The sequence below is a fragment of the Bubalus kerabau genome, chromosome 1 (genome assembly GCF_029407905.1).
Source record: "Bubalus kerabau isolate K-KA32 ecotype Philippines breed swamp buffalo chromosome 1, PCC_UOA_SB_1v2, whole genome shotgun sequence".
NCBI lineage: Eukaryota > Metazoa > Chordata > Mammalia > Artiodactyla > Bovidae > Bubalus > Bubalus kerabau.
In genome coordinates, this window is record NC_073624.1 from 114,642,446 (window position 1) to 114,657,186 (window position 14,741).

At 37.3% G+C, this 14,741-nt stretch overlaps 1 protein-coding gene across 4 annotated transcripts in view; it reads right to left on the reverse strand.

Annotated features, from left to right (window-relative positions):
• The window catches only part of NAV3 (neuron navigator 3), an 899,190-nt gene that overhangs the window by 40,260 nt on the left and 844,189 nt on the right, over positions 1-14,741 (reverse strand). For all 4 annotated transcript variants that reach the window (XM_055587143.1, XM_055587148.1, XM_055587139.1 and 1 more), the window contains 2 exons: positions 12,348-12,459; positions 1,271-1,392 (listed from right to left, as the gene is read on the reverse strand). In XM_055587143.1, the coding sequence (XP_055443118.1) occupies positions 1,271-1,392; positions 12,348-12,459 (234 nt within the window). The remainder of the gene's footprint in view (positions 1-1,270; positions 1,393-12,347; positions 12,460-14,741) is intronic.

Here is a 14,741-nt window from a genome sequence, read left to right on the forward strand (position 1 = left end):
CAATCGTGAGTTTCTATTCAAATTTTCAGTTCCCAGACTATGCAAAACCAGAATTGGTACGCCCTACAGCGCTATTTGGAAAGTAGTTTTACTTCTCTTTAAAATTGAAGATTAAAATGAAAAGACACAAAGAAAAGACAAACAAGGTAATCTGTTTTTAAAAGGTATAAAAGCTTCCTGCCAAAATGAATAGCATTCATGCCAAGGGTGGGTGTTTTTATAGATGCATGCCAAACTGTCCACGGTTTATATTCACCTCACTTCCTCTAGAGTTCACCTTGCAGAAACATGAAAGAGTGCGGAATTACAAATCAAGGGAAGGAAGGCTGATCAGTATTTTAAAATATTACCTGCATCAACATTTTTTTTAAAACAAAAAAAGATATTTCTCTCATTATTTACAGAAAGCACTCTAGTAAAATCCTTTCCTAATTTCATTTTGGATTTCATCAAGAGTTCTACTTATTTAAAATATACTTTTCTTCCATGGCAGTCAAAGAAATCCTTTACTTCATTATTTTTTAAACATTTTGTAGTGGTAGCATCTTCCCCTCAGTTTTTCAGCAATTACTTTATATCATAAATTAGTTAACAAGGGATAGTTGTAGCTAACAAGGGATAGTTCTGTTAAAGTACATTTCTATATTTCTCCTATGTTCTTTTGGTGAAAATATATAGAGTTGATTTCTGATACAGTGGTACTTTCACACTATAAGCTCTGTTGATGCAAGGGGTGGAGAAGTTTGCAAGGCCTCCTCTTTCTTTTTTACCAATTCTATTTTTTCTCCTCTTCCTCCATCAGCATCTTTACCACCATCACCATCATCGCCACTACTAACACCACCACCATCATCACCATCATCCTCTTTTTCTTCTTCATCTCCACCTTCACAATAAAGTCCTGCTTTGAGCCATTTATTTATAGATGTTAATCTATTTTTCTTTACAATATCCCTGTAAAGTCAGTATAATTATCCAGTTTTTACAAATGAGAAAATTTAGGCTCGCCAAAAGGTGAAGTAACTTGCCTAAGAGCCAAAACATAAGCATCAGAGTTGGGATTCAAATCTAAGTTCGTTTAGTCCCAACTCCAAGATGTCTGTTCTTCAGCGCCAGGCTGCCCTGAGCTTTTTGATGAGTATAGAATTTGAGGGGTCAGTCACTTGAATGAGACACTGTAAACTGCTGTGAATCTCTAAAGCCAAAAGGAAAAATCCTGCCTCACTGTGCAGTAATAAGCTTGTGAATTAGATGAATGCTAATAGCTTACCCAATTTTTCTTTTTCTTCTTCTTGGAGTCAGCATCGTTACCACTGCCAATGCTGGAATGGCTTGTGGCACTGTTAATACTAGAAACGCTTTCAGAGGAATGCTGTCTTCTGATGCGGAGATCTAGCCACAGACAGAGAGAGTCACATTTACTCATAACGACTTTCAATCTGAACAAATAAGAATTTTAGGCTTTCTGAGAGGAAGTTCTCTAATAATAGTCAACACAGCTTTGTATAGATCATTTCAATGCAGTTTTAGTTTTATAAGCTTAACAAAGTATCACCCTATTTGCTTTAATTAATTAGGTTACCTGTATTAAGATTCAATGGGAATCTCAGGTAAGTCTGTAGCATTGGCAGTTTAATGGATTCTGAGTTTTGTCCCCAAATTAAATGCTATGCTAGTGATTTGTACTGAATACCTAGATTAAACAGCACTTAGAAAATCATTTATCCCAATGATATATTCCATGGAGTAAATGGAAACTCATAATGGCATGAAAATTAATTGTGTCTTTTTAATATTTGTCCTTTGAATAAAGCTACTAAGCCAGATATACAGACTTTCCATTTCATGGAAGCATACCTTGTTAGAGCCAAAACAAACCTTGTGAGTCATCTAAGCACTTCATCTCATAGATGAGACAACCGAAATGCAAGGAAGTACCTTGACCACGGTCAAAGAGTCAAAGTCATCAAGAGAGAATCTAGGTAGACTTGATTAGTGAATTAAATAGAAATCATATTTCAGTTCAGTTCTGCTGCTCAGTCATGTCCAACTCTTTGCAACCCCATGAATCGCAGCAAGCCAAGCCTCCCTGTCCATCACCAACTCCCGGAGTTCACACAAACTCACGTCCATCAAGTTGGTGATGCCATCCAGCCATCTAATCCTCTGTCGTCCCCTTCTCCTCCTGCTCCCAATCCCTCCCAGCATCAGGGTCTTTTCCATGAGTCAACTCTTCACATGAGGTGGCCAAAGTACTGGAGTTTCAGCTTTAGCATCATTCCTTCCAAAGAACACCCAGGGCTGATCTCCTTCAGAATGGACTGGTTGGATCTCCTTGCAGTCCAAGGGACTCTCAAGCATCTTCTCCAACACCACAGTTCAAAAGCATCAATTCTTTGGCACTCAGCTTTCTTCACAGTCCAACTCTCACATCCATACATGACCACAGGAAAAACCATAGCCTTGACTAGATGGACATTTGTTGGCAAAGTAATGTCTCTGCTTTTTAATATGCTATCTAGGTTGGTCATAACCTTCTTTCCGAGGAGTAAGCGTCTTTTAATTTCATGGCTGCAGTCACCATCTGCAGTGATTTTGGAGCCCAGAAAAATAAAGTCTGACACTGTTTCCACTGTTTCCCCATCTATTTCCCATGAAGTGATGGGACCAGATGTCATGATCTTAATTTTCTGAATGTTGAGCTTTAAGCCAACATTTTCCACTCTCCTCTTTCACTTTCATCAAAAGGCTCTTTAGTTCTTCTTCACTTTCTGCCATAAGGGTGGTGTCATCTGCATATCTGAGGTTATTGATATTTCTCCCGGCAATCTTGAGTCCAGCTTGTGCTTCTTCTAGCCCAGTGTTTCTCATGATGTACTCTGCGTATAAGTTAAATAAGCAGGGGGACAATATACAGCCTTGACGTACTCCTTTTCCTATTTGGAACCAGTCTGTTGTTCCATGTCCAGTTCTAACTGTTGCTTCCTGACCTGCATATAGGTTTCTCAAGAGACAGATCAGGTGGTCTGGTATTCCCATCTCTTTCAGAATTTTCCACAGTTTCTTGTGATCCACACAGTCAAAGGCTTTGGAGTAGTCAATAAAGCAGAAATAGATGTTTTTCTGGAACTCTCTTGCTTTTCCGTGATCCAGCGGATGTTGGCAATTTGATCTCTGGTTCCTCTGGCTTTTCTAAAACCAGCTTAAACATCTGGAAGTTCACGGTTCACGTATTGCTGAAGCTTGGCTTGGAGAATTTTGAGCATTACTTTACTAGCATATGAGATAAGTGTGATTGTGCGGTAGTCTGAGCATTCTTTGGCATTGCCTTTCGTTGGGATTAGAATGAAAACTGCCCTTTTCCAGTCCTGTGGCCACTGCTGAGTTTTCCAAATTTGCTGGCATAGTGAGTGCAGCACTTTCACAGCATCATCTTTCAGGATTTGAAATAGCTCAACTGGAATTCCATCACCTCCACTAACTTTGTTCGTAGTGATGCTTTCTGAAGCCCACTTGACCTCACATTCCAGGATGTCTGGCTCTAGATGAGTGATCACACCATCGTGATTATCTGGATCATGAAGCTGTTTTTTGTACAGTTCTCCTGTGTATTCTTGCCACCTCTTCTTATTATCTTCTGCTCTGTTAGGTCCATACCATTTCTGTCCTTGAATTTAACTCAGATGACAATTTTATCTACTACTGTGGGCAGGAATCCCTTAGAAGAAATGCAGTAGCCATCATGGTCAACAAAAGAGTCCAAAATGCAGTACTTGGATGCAATCTCAAAAATGACAGAATGATCTCTGTTCATTTCCAAGGCAAACCATTCAATATCATGGTAATTCTAGCCTATGCCCCAACAAGTAATGCTGAATAAGCTGAAGTTTAACGGTTCTATGAAGACCTACAAGACTTTTTAGAACTAACACCCAAAAAAGATGTCCTTTTCATTACAAGGGACTGGAATGCAAAAGTAGGAAGTCAAGAAACACCTGGAGTAACAGGCAAATTTGGCCTTCGAGTATGGAATGAAGCAGGGCAAAGGCTAATAGAGTTTTGTCAAGAGAAGGCACTGGTCATAGCAAACACCCTCTTCCAATAACACAAGAGAAGACTCTACACATGGATATCACCAGCTGGTCAACAGTGAAATCAGATTGATCATATTCTTTGCAGCCAAAGATGGACAAGCTCTATAGAGTCAGCAAAAACAAGATCAGGACCTGACTGTGGCTCAGACCATGAACTCCTTATTGCCAAATTCAGACTGAAATTGAAGAAAGTAGGGAAACCCACTAGACCATTCAGGTATGACCTAAATGAAATCCCTTATGAATTTACAGTGGAAGTCAGAAATCGGTTTAAGTGACTAGATCTGATAGACAGAGTGCCTGATGAACTATGGACGGAGGTTCATGACATTGTACAGGAGACAGGGATCAAGACCATCCCCATGGAAAAGAAATGCAAAAAAGCAAAATGGCTGTCTGAGGAGGCCTTACAAATAGCTGTGAAAAGAAGAGAAGTGAAAAGCAAAGGAGAAAAGGAAAGATACAAGCATCTGAATGCAGAGTTCCAAAGAATAGCAAGGAGAGATAAGAAAGCCTTCTTCAGCGATCAGTGCAAAGAAATAGAGGGAAACAACAGAATGGGAAAGACTAGAGATCTCTTCAAGAAAATGAGAGATACCAAGGGAACATTTCATGCAAAGATGGGCTCGATAAAGGACAGAAATCATATTTAAGACAGTGTAATTCTCCCATTACACCTAATCCCAGCCCATGACTTGGAAGAGTAATAGTAGTAGCAGTAATAACAGGTAATAATAAAGCTAGCTTTTACTACATGCTTACTTTGTTCTGGGAGCAATCTAATTTTACTCTTAAAGCAAACCACTTAAATGAGTGTAATCACTATAGTTTCCTTGCAGTAACACAGCTGAAAAAGAGTCTTAGACGGATCTTACTGTCTATTGTACTAACTGCCACGTAATATGACCTCTATATACTCCTAAAAAGCATGAACTTCTCTCTAGCTAATAAGATATTTGAAAAGGAGACTATTTTATACTAAATCAGTTTTTGAAGGTAGCCACTCCATACAAGCTTATAAGATTTATTTATACTATTAAAATTGAAATTATTTCTACTCATAGTGAACTGACCTTAAGAGTTAGTGAAGACACAAGTAATTTATAAAATTATTTTTAAGGTCAAATGTGCTTTTAGGCCATCTCTTACTGTTATATTTAATTGGACTCAATGCAGATTAGCCAAGCCAAAAAAATCTCAGTGGAACTTATCTGAGGTCAGAAATCACAATATAGCTTTCAAAAAGTTCCCATAGAAATAATAGTATATAATCAAAACTATTCAGCAAAGTAATCTGACAATAAAATGACCGATGGAAATGGAACCTTAACTGGTTACTTTCAAATCGTACAATAAGTATATGTGTGGGTGGGTAATATACACATACATATCTCCATCTTTAATCTCATATACGTACCTATCCATAAGTACTTTGATTTTTCCATTAAGAGAATAACCGTGCTGAAAAATTTTATAGGAGGGGAAAAATATAATAGCTGTTTTTAAGAATCCCTAGAATTTGGTCTAAAAGTATATTTTTTTAATGATGAAAACATTTACTGTTTTTGCATGCGAAAAGCATTACCAGTGCCAAAACCTAAATCATGGTATTTATGTGTGTTATTTTGCATCAACAATAAAGGAGCACAGTATACCTTATCAACTAATGTGGAAATTATGTGAATAAGCAATAAAAGAACATGTGTAGGTACTTGTGTTTTAAATATCTGCTATATTTGGCTACAAGCTTTTCTGAATAAGATTAGCATTTGCTAGTTTTCTCATCATAACTGACTTTTACAAATAAAGCAGATGTATTAAGTTAAAGTATTTCAGAGTTTTTTATTATATCCAGAATCAATAAATTATATTTGACTTCAAATAATCCCAAAATGTTTAAAGATAGGTTAAAAAGTAGTCCTTGGAAGTATTAGCTATGTTCAACTATGACCGCATTTCCAATAAAGACTGGCAAGGGTGCAATTTCAATAACATTACAGGATGAAGGGAATACATTTTACTTTCCTCTGACAATTATTTTCTAGAGTTAAGTATTTGAGTACATGCAGCATCACAGAGTTCAGTAAAAATGGTTTATCAAATGAATACCAACAATCTGAATGAAAGAAGCAGCTTATTTTAAACAATATATATTTCAGTTATATGTTTATTCATTCTCCACATTCTACTTCCCATCCTTAGTTCTGTCACTGTTCTAGTTGGAGCCATCGCCATCACTTACTTGCTCTAAGAAAGAACAGCCAGCCAAGTCATCTTCAAATCTTTTTAAAGAAAAATCTTTCATGCAATCCCTATCAAGCTACCAACAATATTTTTCAGAGAACTAGAACAAATAATTTCACAATTTGTATGGAAATACAAAAAACCTCAAATAGCCAAAGCAATCTTGAGAAAGAAGAATGGAACTGGAGGAATCAACCTGCCTGATTTCAGGCTCTACTACAAAGCCACAGTCATCAAGACAGTATGGTACTGGCACAAAGACAGAAATACAGATCAGTGGAACAAAATAGAAAGCCCAGAGATAAATCCATGCACTTATGGACACCTTATCTTTGACAAAGGAGGCAAGAATATACAATGGAGAAAAGACAATCTCTTTAACAAGTGGTGCTGGGAAAACTGGTCAACCACTTGTAAAAGAATGAAACTAGATCACTTTCTAACACCACACACAAAAATAAACTCAAAATGGATTAAAGATCTAAATGTAAGACCAGAGACTATAAAACTCCTAGAGGAAAACATAGGCAAAACACTCCCCGACATAAACCACAGCAGGATCCTCTATGACTCACTTCCCAGAATATTGGAAATAAAAGCAAAAATAAACAAATGGGACCTAATTAAAATTAAAAGCTTCTGCACAATAAAGGAAACTATAAGCAAAGTGAAAAGACAGCCTTCAGAATGGGAGAAAATAATAGCAAATGAAGCAACTGACAAACAACTAATCTCAAAAATATACAAGCAACTCCTGCAGGTCAATTCCAGAAAAATAAATGACCCAATCAAAAAGTGGGCCAAAGAACTAATTAGACATTTCTCCAAAGAAGACATACAGATGGCTAACAAACACATGAAAAGATGCTCAACATCACTCATTATCAGAGAAATGCAAATCAAAACCACTATGAGGTACCATTTCACGCCAGTCAGAATGGCTGCTATCCAAAAGTCTACAAGCAATAAATGTTGGAGAGGGTGTGGAGAAAAGGGAACCCTCTTACACTGTTGGTGGGAATGCAAACTAGTACAGCCACTATGGAGAACAGTGTGGAGATTCCTTAAAAAACTGGAAATAGAACTGCCTTATGATTCAGCAATCCCACTGCTGGGCATACACACCAATGAAACCAGAATTGAAAGAGACATGTGTACCCCAATCTTCATCACAGCACTGTTTACAATAGCCAGGACATGGAAGCAACCTAGATGTCCATCAGCAAACGAATGGATAAGAAAGCTGTGGTACATATACACAATGGATTATTACTTAGCCATTAAAAAGAATACATTTCCCTGTGTACGAGACAGCAAAAGAGACACTGATGTATAGAACAGTCTTATGGACTCTGTGGGAGAGGGAGAGGGTGGGAAGATTTGGGAGAATGGCATTGAAACATGTAAAATATGTATGAAACGAGTTGCCAGTCCAGGTTCGATGCACGATACTGGATGCTTGGGGCTGGTGCACTGGGATGACCCAGAGGGATGAGGAGGGAGGAGGGCTCAGGATGGGGAACACATGTATACCTGTGGTGGATTCATTTTGATATTTGGCAAAACTAATACAATTATGTAAAGTTTAAAAATAAAATAAAATTTTAAAAATAAAAAAAATAAAAATAAAAGAAAAAGAAAAAAAAAAAAAAGAATACATTTGAATCAGTTCTAATGAGGTGGATGAAACTGGATCCTATTATACAGAATGAAGTAAGCCAGAAAGAAAAACACCAATAAATAACGCATATATATGGAATTCAGAAATATGGTAATGATAACCCTGTATGCAAGACAGTAAAAGAGACACAGATGTATAGAACAGTCTTTTGGACTCTGTGGGAGAGGATGGGGGTGGAATGATTTTGGAGAATGGCATTGAAACATGTATATTATCATATGTGAAATAGATCACCAGTCCAGGTCGATGCATCATACAGGGTGCTTGGGGCTGGTGCACTGGGATGACCCAGAGGGATGGTACGGGGAGGGAGGAGGGAAGGAGGGTTCAGGATGGGGAGCACGTGTACACCCATGGTGGATTCATGTAAATGTATGGCAAAACCAATACAATATTGTAAAGTAAAAAAATTAATAAATTAATTAAAAAAAAAGAAAAATCTTACCATGACTCTCTTAAGACTTCCCAGTAGATTCCCATTTGAGCAAAAATAGAAAACATTCCAACTCTTAAAAACGGCCTACAGATCCCTAAGTAATCTGGTCAGTACTCATCTCTCCAACCTGGTTCAGTTTATTTTACCTTTGATCATTATCTTTTTGGGGTCAGTTTCATAAGGGCCTGGATCTCTTTTCTATCTTAAGACCCTTATGGAATGCTTTTCTGTCAGTATTTAAAATCTGCCTTGACAATTGATCCCTGGGTTTCCCCTTATATATTACTATCTGGTAAAGGACTTTCTTGACTCTGTAACCAGAGTAGGTACTCTGGTACCCTTGCTCTCTATGGCACACATTCTTGTCCATTTTAGAACTTATAACTGTTTTATATGCACATTCAGCTACCCTAATCATCACAACAATTCTTTATTTCTGCTTTCCTTTAAGATTAAAAGTTAAATGTTGAGAAAGACTATGTTTAGTTGGTCTACCATTATATATTCAGGGCTTTATACAGAGTATATCATATGGTAGGCGATCAACAAATAATTGTTGAATAAATATATTTTTATAATTCATTCAGTGTAACACTGAGTTTTAATATTAATCTGAATATCCTATATACATTCAGTCCTTTATAACTATTTGTTTTTGTTAGTTTTAAACTTTATAAAACTATCATTTAATCTTTCTTGACCAATTTGTTAGTAACTGTTATCCTTTTGTTCATTTTAGTCTACCTTCTCACAAATCTGAGCAAAGGAATTCCTATTTTTCAATTCCAGTAGACATTAAGCTACCTGTTGCCTGAGATAAAATGAATCTTTCCAGAAAGTTTTCCTTCAGTGTCTTGTACCACAGTAAAGAAGGGATTAAGCCTTTTTAAATCCCTTCTGGACCTATTTACAACATGAAGATTTAGAACATAAGCTGCTTTATTATAGCTCTAAGATAAGCTTTAAATATGCAGTAATTTTCCATGCTGCATATAAATTAACTCCCCGACATGGTAAGTTGCTAAATTCTTAACAGAAGTAGCCCTTAGAGAACTAGTTTTTCTTTTAATTTCAGTATATCTCACTTTATATAATTATTTTCCCAAAACTTAAATTTTGTTTTTAAAAATTTATATTAATATTTTCTATAAAATTTGAATAAGCCCCTTTCATATACAAGGCATCAACATGGCCAGGATTTCATATGAAGAAAACAAACCACCCTGCTATCAACCAGGAAAGGTAGACCATAAATAAATGAAGGCACCAAAGTGTAATGCAAATTTTTTAAGGGAACTATAGTTATTTTCAAAAACATATCACAAAGGGACTTCATATAGTTTGAGAGTCAAGGAGGTACGTGAAAGTGAAGTGAAAGTAACTCAGTTGTGTCCAACTCTTTGCAACCCCATGGACTATACAGTCCATGGAATTCTCCAGGCCAGAATACTGGAGTGCGTAGACTTTCCCTTCTCCAGAAGATCTTCCCAACCCAGGGATCGAAACCAGGTCTCCCGCATTGCAGGTGGATTCTTTACCAGCTGAGTCACCAGGGAAGCCCAGGAATACTGGAGTGGGTAGCCTATCTCTTCTCCAGTAGGTCTTCCCGACCCAGGAATCGAACTGGGTCTCCTACATTGCAGGCAGATTCTTTACCAACTGAACTAATAGGGAAGCCCCAAGGAGGTATGTTTAGGCTAACCCTTGCAAGATCTCAGAAAGTTTTTATGCTGAACTAACACTATAGAAAGTGCCAAGCAGAATAAACAGAATATGTAAAGAACTTCTGAAGAACTGAAAGAAGTTCAGGATAGCTAAAGCATGAAATGACAAAATGCAAGACATAAAGTCTAAAAGACTACCTAGAACATAAATGATGATCATTAAACACTTGTTGAACAAACAAAACTGGCAAAGAGAGATTATGTCATGTTACAGAGTCTGCATTTTAACTAAAGGCAATGGGATGCCTGTTAGGCATACACTGTTGGACCACTGCTCTGGTCTCAGGGTGAAGAATGGCACGAAGAGGCGAAAGTCACAGAGCAGGAAGGCTCTTGAGGAGCTTGTGGCCGCAGTTCAGCGGGGAGATGAGGACTGGTGATAGGAGGATCGGAGAAATGGAAACAAGAGATGTTTAAGAGGTGGGGTCAGCAGAACCTAGTGATTTGCTGAGTGAGGAGAGGAGGATTGCTGGTAATATGGAAGGATGGTGATGCTTTTGACTGAGAAAGCAGCATTGAAGGCATAAGCAGGTCTGAGAAAGAAGAAGACAAGTTCAAATTTAGAGATGCTGAGTTTCAGGTGATAAACACACATCCAGAGATAACCAGGTAGAGTTCCCTCTTTAGCAGCTGGATTTACAGATGTGTGACTCAAGAGATGAGCCTGCCCTGGAGAGAGATACTTGACAGTTATAAACACAAAAACAATAATTATAGAAAGAGTATTAGATGGCGTTGTATAAAAATTTAGATAGGATGAAGAGAATCATAACATGTATAAAATCATAATGGAAGAGAGCTTAGGACTGGGCTCTAAGAAACATCAATATTTAACAAATGCAACAAGCAAGTGAATCTACAAGAGAAACGGTGAAAGAAACTTTCAAAAAGCATAGAAGAATAAGAATATGTATGTAAAGAGCATCAGAAGAAGTGAATGTTTCAAGTAAGATGGAATGGACATCAGTATCAAATGCTATTTCTATGATAAATATAATAAGAATTTTAAATGTACTGCATTTAGAGTTATATAAGTCCTTATTGATGATGGAGAGAACAGTTTTGGTGGAGTAGTGGAAAGAAAAACCACACTCCAGTGTCTGAAGTATGACTGGCTGTTAAAGACATCGAAGAATTCTATCAAACATTCCCAAAATTCATCTGGAAAAGGGAAGAGAGATGACAGAGCACTCAGGATTTAAGAAAGCCTTTGTCAGCTGGTAAGAGTTGAGCATATTGAATGCTACTTAACAGAGACTAAAAATAAGTAGAACTTATGTAAAGAAAAAAATGACATGACATTATCACAGAGTATTTCTTCAGTGGCAATCAAAGGTGTAGGGGTGGCGGCAAAAAAGATTATTTTATCATTAAGGTTGTCGAAGCATCGTTACTGTTTAGTTACTAGGTTGGGTCTGACTCTTTTGTGACCCCATGGACTGTAGCCTCCCAGGCTCCTACGTCCACTGAATTTCCCAGGCAAGAATTATTGGAGTGGGTTGCCATTTTCTTCTCCAAGGGATATTTCCAACCCAGGCATTGAACCTTTGTCTCCTGCATTGGCAGGTGGATTCTTTACCACTGAGCCACCTTGAAAGCCCTGCTGAAGCAAAATAATAATTAAAAACACACCAACTTTTAGTCCATTTTCTTACCCTTTTTAAGTTTTCTACAAAAAATATATTTCTTATTGCCCCCACACAGGAGTTTGGGTAAACTCTGGGAGTTGGTGATGGACAGGGAGGCCTGGTGTGCTGTGGTTCATGGGGTCACAAAGAGTCGGACATGACTGAGAGACTGAACTGAACTGCACAGGACAAGTTGCTCCCAATACCCACTACTTCACCATATTGATTGCTATATTTTTATATAAAGATCCAAATTTCCATATTTCTTCTCTGGTTTGTTTTGCTCAATGGCAGATATGAATCTATTACCTACCCTCTCTAGACCCAACGTCACCAAATCAAGAGGAGAGAAGAGTTCGACTGTAGGAGCCAATTCCTAAGGTCAGTTTGATACTGAAGGCTCCTGTTCTTAAATTCTGAGATTCTGAAGAATAGCAATTATCAAAGGCAGTGTGACTGAGGAAAAGCAGCTTTGCTCTAATTAATAAAAATAGATGCCTATCAGACTGCATGAAAAAATGGCAAGATTTCTGAATATACCTTTGGGAGGGTGGTCAGGACCATTCAGTGCTCCCTGAATGGCTGCCTGGGCAGCAGAGTTCTGGGCCTTCAGCATTTCAATGGTTTCTCTTAGTTCTATCAGTTCAGACTCCTGTGAAACAAACAGAATTTAGAAGCTTTAATACTTTAGAGAGAAGAACAAACCACTTTTATTCACAGCTCCCTATCTAATGAGCTTGGTTTTATATAGCGCTACTGTCCTGGGAGATCTGGATGCTTGGCTGACCTTCTAAGCTGTATCCTACAATCTTTTACTTGTAAATGTAAGAAGCTAAATCTGATAGAGAATTTAAAAAATAATGTTTTGGTTATTCTCTTACAAATGTGATCTGAATAGTCTTTATTTCTCTAAAAGTGTACCCCAAACTGAGGGCTTCCAGGGTAAAGAATCCACCTGCCAATGCAGAAGACACAGGAGATGCAGGTTCGATCCTTGGGTCAGGAAGGCCCTTGGAGGAGGAAATGATAACCTATTCTAGTATTCTTGCCTGAAGAATCCCATGGACAGAGGAGCCTGGCAGGCTACAGTCCATAGGGTTACAAAGAGTCAGACATGACTGAGCGTGCATGCACCCAAAGCTGACCAATGTGACCTAAAACAAGATAGCACATTGCTCATTTAGACACCAAACTTATTACTACTACCAAAAGTATATCATATTGCATGTACTGTTAATTGGAAACCCTGAGGTTTTGTCAAATGAGTGATTTTAGATTTTCCCATCTGTTTTGCATCTGGGAAATAGTCTTCATATTCAATAACAAAACCTGGAATTCATTCCTAAGTCACTCCTATTAAATGCCATATTATTAAATCTGCTATCATATCAAGGTCATCTTAGATTTTGGCACGTTTTAGGCAATTAAATTCCTAGTATAAAGACCTAGCTTCAGCAAGCTAAAGAAATACAGGAATTTTTAAAAACTGAATAGAAATATATGTAACATATAGTCTTTAAAATAGTCAAATTATTTAAAAAGCTTACAAATAAAAATTTTATGACACTTATTTTCTTATTGGGACTTCCCTCGTAACTCAGCCAAGGAATCTGCCTGCAAAGTAGGAGATACAGAAGACATGGGTTCGATCCCTGGGTCAGGAAGATCCCCTGGAGAAGGAAATAGCAACCCATTCCAGTACTCTTGCCTGGAGAATCCCATGGGCAGAGGAGTCTCTCAAGCTACAGTCATGGGGTCGCAAGAATCGGACACGACTTAGCAACTACACCACCACCACCACCACCATTTTCTTATTGAATTTAGGGTAACTTTAAGCTATGTCTCAATTAAAATTCTTATCTAAATTTCATCATCCATGGTTATTTAAATGAGTATCTTTACCAGAAATAAAGGACTCACTATAAGGAAGATAAGATAACAGTAGCAGCAATAACAACCAGGAACTGGAGTGTTGTTTCAGCGAAAGCAGTGTTTCCATCAGGAGCACAAAAACATGGAGTATCCCTGGCTGTGATAGCAATCCTAAAAATTAGAATCCTGTGGACCTCTTAGGAGGAGAATTCCTTCATAATATATTTGTCATTCATCATTTCTTCCAAAATCTTTGGCATAAAGCCAAAGAACTGCACTTGAGTCCTTCACTCAGTAGTAAGCAGTTTATCCCTACTTAATGTCTCCCAGTATGTATCAAAAAAAGCAGGGTTATGATAAGTGCCACTGAAGAAAACTGCTTCATGCATGGGAATATCCGATGGCTATTCCAGCCTTCAACACTTTTTTAAAAAAAGATGGATGGTGCTAATTGAAATGATATCCAGGTTCAGAATAGATACTCAGCACCTCATATATCTATTTTCCTTGAGTATCTAGCATATTCCTAGAAGACAGGCATTTAAAAAAAAAAAACTCTTATAGACTTTTAATAGCTTATAAATCAAAGAATCTCATAATAGAAAATCGGTAGTGACCTCTTGGATTCACACATGGATCCTCAAATATTTGACTGTAATTTCACTTGCGTTTATTTGTCATAAAGGAAAAAGAACATGTTTGTGAAAATTACCAATACTGTGACAAAAAATCTATCACAATTTGTCATATTTTTTCAGTCTCTCCAACTTCTATCTATATTTTGCCCCTTGTCCAACTAGTAATAAATTATTTTACCAAAATTTAATATGCTTCCCATTTAAAATAAATCTCCCAAGTGATAAAATATTTACTGGAAATTCATTCTGCTTTTACCAGAAATATATTCACAAAAGAACACCTATAGTGCATATTTAATGAATCACATAATTTAAGTAATTTTACAACTAGCATGGATGTTAAATTTTAATTAAACTCAGATTTTCATACTTGAATTTAAAATCAACAGTGCTAAAACATTTGCCTTTAGGTTAAAAGAGGAAA